The sequence below is a fragment of the Mus caroli genome, chromosome 13 (genome assembly GCF_900094665.2).
Source record: "Mus caroli chromosome 13, CAROLI_EIJ_v1.1, whole genome shotgun sequence".
In the NCBI taxonomy this organism is placed as follows: domain Eukaryota; kingdom Metazoa; phylum Chordata; class Mammalia; order Rodentia; family Muridae; genus Mus; species Mus caroli.
The window spans coordinates 33,569,190-33,578,673 of NC_034582.1; the positions used below are offsets into that span (position 1 = coordinate 33,569,190).

General features: G+C 41.6%; 1 protein-coding gene across 1 annotated transcript in view; it reads left to right on the forward strand.

Moving 5' to 3' along the window:
• Snrnp48 (small nuclear ribonucleoprotein U11/U12 subunit 48) overlaps positions 1-9,484 on the forward strand; it is a 23,266-nt gene that overhangs the window by 8,945 nt on the left and 4,837 nt on the right. The window contains exons 5-8 of the mRNA XM_029468601.1: positions 2,422-2,610; positions 3,650-3,771; positions 6,900-6,988; positions 7,458-7,616. Of these exons, the coding sequence (XP_029324461.1) occupies positions 2,422-2,610; positions 3,650-3,771; positions 6,900-6,988; positions 7,458-7,616 (559 nt within the window). The remainder of the gene's footprint in view (positions 1-2,421; positions 2,611-3,649; positions 3,772-6,899; positions 6,989-7,457; positions 7,617-9,484) is intronic.

Sequence of the window (9,484 nt, forward strand, 5' to 3'; positions counted from 1 at the left end):
TTTCTGTGCAGTCCTGGCTGTCCTGGAACTCACTCTGTAGACCAGGCTGGCCTCGAACTCAGAAATCTGCCTGCCTCTGCCTCTACCTCCCAAGTGCTGGGATTACAGGCATGCACCACCACTGCCCGGCCTGGTTCATCTTTTTTCTCCAATATTAAGCATTCTTGTTGATGTAAATTTTATTGCACATATTTGAGATATGGCCACGATTTGAAATCAGTCCTGCAGAAGAATCTTAGAGGGCCATTTAGGCAGTTATTTTTCTCCCATGGGCCTTGTTTTCTTTATCTAATGTTAAGAGTTGTCTCTGTGTGGATGGATGCCTATAACTTGTGTGTTGTGGGTGAGTTTTCCTGTGATGGCAAGTGACTAATGAAGAATGGGCATTACGCTAAAGTCTGATTTTGAAATGGTAAGAGCTCTGGGTAGACGTGATGAGTGTGTATAGTAAAGTCTGATACAATGCTCTGAGCTGGTCATTTAAAATGATAAGGATGAATTGCATTTCATTTATATTTTACCACAACTTAAAAAAATGAAAAAAGAGGACACAAATTTACAGCAATTGCCGCACATAAACCATATGGAAACTTGCACTCTGAAAACTTACTGTAAATGAAGCTTGTTTAAGTGTGTTTATCCTTTTTCAAAATCAGTTTGTTGCTTAACCTTTTCTGTACTTTTTCTTTTTCAGTAATTGGGGTGAGTATAAAGAGGAATTAGGAACCTGAATGTACTCCCTATTTAAAGATATGCAGTATCCTTTTTGCAAATGATATCCTTTTAAAAGTATCACTCAAACTTCTGACTTTATCTCAATAACTGCCACTCTTAAAGTCTTGGTTTGGAATTTTGATTGAATTTTAAGAAATTTAAATATTAGTCTACTATAAAGAAATTTAAGATTAATTAATAAAAGAAAACTTTGAGCTTGATTATTAAATTGTTTTCTAAATTTTGTATTTTTCCTCTCAGATTTTTATAGCTGATAGTCAAAGGAATTAGGCTTATCAAAGCCAATCTTATATTGTATGATTGTGTTTAACACCTAAAGTCTTATGATAGCGCCTCAGCATCAGAGTGATTGGCTGATTTCAGAGGGAGTCTGTCTTTCCCACTCAGTTCCAACCCCTTGACCAGTAACAATGTCCAGGTGTCATTCTCTGCATCTGTGAAACTTCAGCTTTGGTACTACTGCAGCCCTCCTTAATTTGTGGATAAGTCACTTCGGAGCTCTTGTGTGAATTCTTTTGCCTGAGATGCTAGTGAGGTCTGGGGAGAGCTACTGTTTCTCATGGTGCTGTGTGCCAGCTTTAACTTCTTTAGGACAGCCTAGCCAACAATAGCATTCCTGTAATAGTGCTGCTCTCAGTTCTCATTGGGAAGACTTGTTCTAAATTGCTTTCTTTACAGTTACAGTTATTTTGTTTCTTTGAGAATATTTGAGTCTCAAAACAGTTTTTCTTCTATGCTTTAATACATCATATCAAGGTATTGTATTTATTTATTGTTCATTCATGAGCAGACGTTAGAATGATCTGTAACTATTGGGGCACTGCTGTTTCTTTTTCCACTTGATTTAGTTAAGCCAGCATACCTCCTCTTTAGGAAATTTAATTGAGTTTAAATTGTCTTCTCCTAGCCTTAGGAAGTTTAGAATTTCTTCTTAAACAACAACAACAACAACAAAAAAGAGTCTCACTGTGCAGCTCAGCTTGTCTTTTAGTGTGTAGGCCTGGTTGTGATCTTCCCATCTCCTGAGAGCTGAGATTACCAGTGTGTGCTGCCATACTTGGCTTAAGTTAACATTTTTCCATTCCATACTCTAGCCATTGCATTGCACAGATGTCATGAACTTTGAGCATTGAACACCTACCCTAAGGTTTCATATGATGATTTTTTTTTTTACATATTCTTCACAGTCCCTTAATTTGTTTTCAGAAAAACTAAAAATGTACAGTGATTATTAAAAATATTTTTAGCTTTTGTGAGAAAAAGCATATACATAAAAATAATTCCTACTTTGGTACTAGAGGTTGTATTTAAGAAGTTATTATTACACAGAGGCTTTCTTAGCCTGTTCCTATGGTGTATACCTGTAGTCCTAGCTACTTAGGAAGCTGAGGCAGGAGGATCCCTGGGACCCAAGAGTCTATATTGCCTGGCAGTCATGGCAACATGTCCAGACCTCATCCAAAGGGAAAGCAGGTTTTCTGATGCTCGAGTTGTTTTTTGTGGTTATTGCTGCCTAACCTAATGGAGTCTGTCATGACCTTGTTGGTTGGAGAGAATACCATTTACTGCACACGTCTTTGTATGTAAAAAGTCGTTTGGGTTACTATTGTGTTGTTATAGCACACATTTAAGAGTGTGAGTCCACGTGCTTCACCCGTCATTTACTCGTGCCTTATTTTATCTTAGGAATGTATTCTTCAGTGCCTGTTGAAGTTCCTCTGAATCACAAACGATCTGTTTGTGACCTCACACAAATGGATCGCCTTGCCCTGTATGATTTTGTCATTGAGGAGACAAAGAAAAAGCGCTCTGGTCCTCAAGTCATTGAAAATGACAGTGACCTGTTTGTAGACTTGGCTGCTAAAGTCAATCAAGGTTTGGGATACATATCATCTTTTCCATTCTTGTCATTCCATCTCATGCATGCTAGTAAAGTTGGTTCATTGCTGTGCCACTTGGGGCGGGCAGGGGTAAAGTGGTTGTGTGTCATTTTATTGACATTAGTTATGCATTAATGCTGTTACTTAGGACGTTTACTCTGACTTCTAGCCTAATGCTTCATCTATAGGAATGCTACTTGTTTTTACTCTATGGACTTAAATACCTCTGTTCATCTGTTGACAGGAAAAAAGTGATATCAAATATCTGTACATACTGTCAATTATTTTGGAACTTTTTTGTGTGTTACCTTGAAGCATACTATACAGGATTATTCCCTTTCTAAAAAAAAAATTAACTTTATTTTTTTTATTTTTATTTTTTTTTGGTTTTTTCAAGACAGGGTTTCTCTGTGTAGCCCTGGCTGTCCTGGAACTCACTCTGTAGACCAGGCTGGCCTCGAACTCAGAAATCCGCCTGCCTCTGCCTCCCGAGTGCTGGGATTAAAGGCGTGCGCCACCAGGCCCGGCAACTTTATTTTTTTTTAAGATTCATTTGTTTTCTATAAGGACACTGTTAACTATCTTTAGATACACCAGAAGAGGGCATCAGATTCCATTATTGATGGTCATGAGCCACCATGTGGCTGCTGGGAATTGAACTGAAGACCTTTGGTAGAGCAGTCAGTGCCCTTAACCGCTGAGCCACCTCTCCAGCCTGCAGGATTATTTCTAACTGTTAAGTTTTTAATTTCCAAGTGGAGCTAGAGGGAGAGATCAGTAGTTAACAGCTCATAATGCTCCTGCGGCAGACCCGAGTTCCATTCTCATACCCCGCAGTGGGTGGCTTACAGCTGCCCCCTAACTCCAGCTCCAAAGGATCAGATGCCCTCTTCTGGACTCCCCAGACACATTCACTTACAGCGACAAACCCATAAACATACACATAGTATGTTTTATATGTAGTTATGCACACACACATTAATAAAAATAATTTAACTGCTTTTAAAGGTATAATAATTTTACTTTTTCACTAGATAATAGCCGAAAAAGTCCAAAATCTTATCTGGAAATCCTGGCAGAAGTGAGAGATTATAAAAGAAGACGCCAGTCCTATAGAGCTAAGAATGTTCATATAACCAAAAAATCATACACTGAGGTAAGTTTCATATGCTTTTGTAGTACTTTTGTGGAAAATAAAAATTTCCTATAATCCTCTGAGTCTGTTTTGTGTCCCCAGAGGTTTTTCTGGTGTCCTGAGAATGCTACATCCTGTTTGTTCTTGCCAGGCAAAGGGGTTTCACTACTAACATAATCTCTGGAGGTTGCAAAGCCTTTTAAAGATGCTTCCTTTGAGAAAGTGGTTCTGTGTTGTGACAAGAGTATGAATTTGGGCTTTTAACTGCCCTTGGCTTGAGAGGGTTGGGGTTTGGGGTGTTGGGGAGTGGTTGATACTTGCTGTCTACCTAGTCCTCCCTGTTCTAGACCTCACTGTGTAGACCAGACTGGCTTTGAACTCACAGAGATCTTCCTGCTTTTACTCCTGAATGCTGGGATGAAAGGCTTGCACAGCCTTACCCCTGTTCCTTAGCTTGAGTTTAACTCTGGTGTTGGTCATTGGCTGTGTGACTTGCATGTTATTGAGGTTTTTTATTTTATTTATTTCTACTTTATGTGCATGTATGCGGGCCTGAGTGTATGTTCATTATGTATGTTTGAGTGCCCATAGAGGCCAGAGAGGTTGCTGCATCGCACATGTTAAGGATTTGAGCTGTCTTCGGGAGAGCATCTGGGAAGTGGCTGTAATATTTCATACTCTGTCGTTCATTTTGATTTAATTATTAGGTTTAAAAATGCTTGGCTCTTCTCTGGCTCGTCTCTGGCCTCATGTCTTTGAGATCATGTTGATCCTGTATTCTTTACCGTTTTTAGGTTGCCCCTTTCTCATGGAACTATTAGGCAAACTTAAGTGAATGCATACTGTAAGGACTTAGTATTCCCTTAACTTTCTGTCCCTGCCTGTGCACTTGATGACTTGCCCTTCGGTTGCTTTGTCTGCGTTTTACCCTGTCCTGCTTCCGTTTCACGACATATTTCCTTTTGGTTGCTCTGGACTTTGATAGATTTTAGCACAACCTTATGCATGATAGTTACTATGCCTAGCACACTGCTGTGGGGTGTGCAGAGGTAACGGCAACAAGGTGTGGGCAGATGTTCCAGATGGTGTGAGTGCTAAAGTATGCGGGAGCAGTGGTTTTTCTTAAAAGCTTAGATTCTTGTGAGGTCTAAGATGCTATATCTCTGAAGGGATGGGAAGCTTAAGAAAGCTCCCTCATTTTCCTGTGTGGTAGACCTGTGCTAGCGCTATCAAAAAACTGGAGCTGCGTGAGATCTGGGAGCTGGAATGTGTGTGTGTGGTGCATACTCTACTGGCTCACACTGGGCTGCCTTGGGTTTTCTGTGGGAGACTATGAAGTGGGCAGGAAGTAGGGATGAAAGCAGCAGGCCCTGGTAAGTACAGATTTTAAAAAGTTGAGGGCCTTTTGGGGGATGGCTGGGCTTAGGAACTGCCTCGTGCTCTCTACTGTAGTGTCTTGAAGTCATGGAGACTCGAGGCCTTATTGAGGAGTTTGGCATTGTTCTGCATTTAGCTTTTGGAGGTATTGAAAGTTTCACTGAGGGAGGGAAGAACTGAAGTCAGGCCGGAACAAGAAAGGGTCTGACTGTGTAGCCCTGGCTATCCTGTAGACCAGGCTGGCCTTGAACTCATAGAAATCTGCCTGCCTCTATCTCCCAAGTGCTTTGATTAAAAGCGGTGCTGCTATGCTTGGCTCTGCAGTGCCTTTCTTTGGTAATTACTTCTGCTTCCTGTACTTTGAAAGCTTTTCTTGGTGGACAAGGGAGCCGTGTCAGCTCTGCTTTGGTTTATCTGTTTTCCCTGTGACGTGTCCTTGCTTGATGGTGCGGTAAGATAAAAAAGAAGCTTTCACCTGGTTCTTACAGGTTGGGGATTTGAACTCTCTTTGGGAGAGCATCTGGGACATAACTAACATCTTATACTCTGTCTTTCATTTTGGTTTAATTGTTAGGTTTAAGAACCATGTGCACATATCCTCATACAGGAGAGTTAGAAAGCTAAGCCCAGCAAGGAAGAACTGTGCACGTTTTTACTCGGATCACCTTCGTGGGTGCTGGGCCTTGTGGACTCAGTAATTCTGCTTACCCCTCACATTTCTGTTTGCATAGTGCTGGGTTTCAGTCTGATGTTTTCATGTTCTACACCATTCTACTTTGCTCTTACTCATAAACTCCCCATTGTCTCCTGTTGCCTCGGCCTCCTTTGTGCGTCCCTTTCCCCCATCAGGCTGTCCCCCTCCTCCATTCCTGTTACGTGTATTCCATTACTCTACCTTTTTTAAAATCCTCTTTCTTTCCCTTTTGTTCTCGACAACGTCTCACTGTATAGCCCAGGGAATTCTCGATTTCCTTTAGGACTGGCATTGTAGGGAAGAGCCACCCAGCATCTCTTTCTCCTCTCTACATATTTTACTCTCTTATTTCATATTTTTTCCTTGAATTGTTCAAGACTAGTTATCCCCAAAAAGTATGTATGTGTTTCCAGAGAATAAAGCTGTTTTCTTATGTAGTCGTGGCATAGTTCCAACTTGAAAGTTAACATTGAAATAATATTGCCATCTACCATTTCTTTATTCATCAGTGTGACAGGTGCCCTTTTTATAGTTCTTAAGTACATGCATCTCATAGTCCATTATGTCATACCCCTTCCTTAGTAAAATTTTGAGTGTGACAAGCAGTGATTTTTCTAATAGACTTTATTTTAATTACATGTATATGTGTGGGTATGTGCACATGAGTGCAGGTACCAGAGGAAGGTGCCAGGAGGAGGCCAGTAAAAGACCTTAGATCCCCAATCTTAGAGTTCTAAATGATGGTGAACCACCTAACATGGATGCTGGAAACCAAACTCAGTCCAATGGAAGATCAACAGATGCTCTTAACCACTGAGCCGTCTCTCCAGCTCCTATTTTTCTGGTTTTATGATCTTAAGTTTTACAACCCTTTTTTTTTTAATTTATTTATGTACTCATTATGTAAACGAGTACATTGTAGTTGTCTTCAGACACCAGAAGAGGGCATCAGATCACATTGCAGATGGCTGTGAGCCACCATGTGGTTGTTGGAATTTGAACTCAGGACCTTTGGAAGCCGTCTCTCCAGCCCTTAGAACAATTTCCTGATCTGACATTGGTTTTTCCTTCTTCCAAGGTTATCCGGGATGTGATAAAGGTGCACATGGAGGAGCTGAGTAACCACTGGCAGGAAGAGCAGGGAAGAGCAGGAGACGCTGCTGAGAAGTACGTCAGTGTCTTTATGGAGGAAATGTTTGCTTATTCCATTTTGTGCTTATGTCAAACCCAGGGCCGTGCACGTTGGTAGTGTGCCTCTCGTGTGCTGTAACTGGGGACATGCATCACTGTGTGGCTTAGGGCATCTGTTTAATGCATGGCTTATGTATACTGCTAAACCACAGCATTTCCAAGACTCTGGGTAAATACTGTGATTCATTGGTGCTTGTCTATGGTCAGTGCTCAGAATTACTGTATTTAGAGTCCTGGTGATGCTGGTCTTAGGGATGATGTATGGTTATATTAGGAAACTCGTTATTAATAAGACATTATAGGGACTGTACGTTCGACTGCTGTCTTTGTGGAATATAAGATTATGCCATCGATAGGATTGGGATACTATACTTTAGGTGGATAGTTGTGTGCAGTGGAGACCATTGGTGAGAGGAACTGATGGATGTTCCTTTCTGTACTGCAGGAATGAAGAAAGGCGGTCAGCTTCAGTAGATTCACGGCAGTCTGGTGGAAGTTATTTGGATGCTGAAAGTTCACGACATAGAAGGGCTCGGAGTAGGAGCCCACACAAACGAAAAAGAAATAAAGATAAAAGTTCTGAGTCAAGAAGAAGAAAAGAGAGGTGAGTGTCTACCTCTGAGTTACCCAGCATTGTTGACTTTGTCATAGAATGCTGAAGAGTAAATTATTGGAGTAAGTTAAGGAAGGGGGTGGGGGGATCATGGAATTCTTCACATTCACCATGTGTCAGCTCACAGACTACTCATGTAGGGATGCAGTTCCTAGTTCTGTATGCATGATAAAACACTGTGCCCTCTACCCTTCGTGATATTGGAAGTTGAACCTAGAAGTTCATGCGTGGTAGGCAAGTGCTCTACTTCTGAGCTGTAACTTCAGCTTTTCTCTCTTTTCATTAATTTGTTTATTCACTTTATATCCGGATTGCAGCCCCCTCTTTGGTTCCCCCTTACTGTCTCAAAAGACAGTTACGCTAGGCTCCTGTGTGCAAGCATAATGGAGTATGATTAATAAAGAAAATGGTTTGGTGCTTGCGCATGGAATGGGTCTCAAGTTGGATCAATCACTGGTTGACCTTTCCCTCAGTCTCTGGTCCATCTTTGTACCTGCACATCTTGTAGGCAAGACAAGTTTTGGGTTTAAGGTTTTGTGGGTGGGTTGGTATCCTTATCCCTCCACTGGGAGTCCTGCCTGGCTATAGAAGATGACCTTTTCAGGCGCCATATCCCCCACTGCTATGAGTCTCAGCTAGAGTCACCCCTATAGACTCCCTGGGGCCTCTCCGCCCCATCCCAGGTCTCTGGCATATCCTAGAGATGCACCCCACAACTCCCCTGCTGATTTTTGTTCACCCCCATTCTCCATACACCTCATCTTTATATATTTTTTAAATGTTTGAGACAGTACCTTACCATTCTGGCCTTGAACTCAGTCTGAAGCCCAAGAAAGACTTGAACTTGATCCTCTTGCCTGTCAAATACCCTGGATTACAGACCTGTACCACCAGGTGACCAGCTTGGTGCCTCCCACCTTTCTTAAAAAAACTCACAAAGTAGTGTCTGGGTGAGGCAGTAAATTTTACAGTATTTGTTTAGACCTGTCTTGTTAAAATTGCCTTCTCATGTTTCTCTCTATGCTAACTCTTCTGTTGAAGTGTGGTTAGATCAGAGACATCCCAGTTTTACCTTTGTTTGATAACCAGGAGATATGAATTAATGGTAAATGATAAATTTAAACCAATTGAGGTCTAATCTTGTATGCCAGCTACTTACTGGGTACCCCCTGGGGTGCCACATTCACCAGGGTTCTAACTGAACTCTATCTCTGTCCTGGTTAGTGGGGTGACCCTCCCAAATTTATCTAAGCCAGAGATCAGGTAGTCTTTAACTTGCTGTTTACATCTGGTGAAGTCCAAATGCCTGTTCATTCTGCTGTCTGCCTCCCTTCTGTTCCTGTTCATGTCTGTAGAGAGAATAATGGTTCCTAAACATCTCTAACTTAACTGCTGTGAAACCATTTCTGCTCCTCTGCCCAAGTGAATTCTCTTAAAGTCAGCAGCATCAAAATTCTCATTCTTTTGAAAGGTTCTGAGCACTCAGGGTCAGTTTCTGTTTGTTTCGTGTACTTTCCATGCATGACCTATGGAGAGAAGAGTCTGCACCTGGTAGCCTATTTTGCATTGTGTCCTGCTGCCGAGTTTTTATTTTTTATTTATTTATGTTTTAGTGATTGCTTGGTGTGTTAGGGTTTCTATTCCTGCACAAACATCATGACCAAGAAGCAGTTTGGGGAGGAAAGGTTTTATTGGGCTTACACTTCCATACTGCTGTTGATCACCAAAGGATGCTGGACTGGAACTCAAGCAGGTCAGAAAGCAGGAGCTGATGCAGAAGCATGGAGGGATGTTCCTTACTGGCTTGCTTCCCCAGACTTGCTCAGCCTGCTCTCTTATAGAACCAAGACTACCAGCCC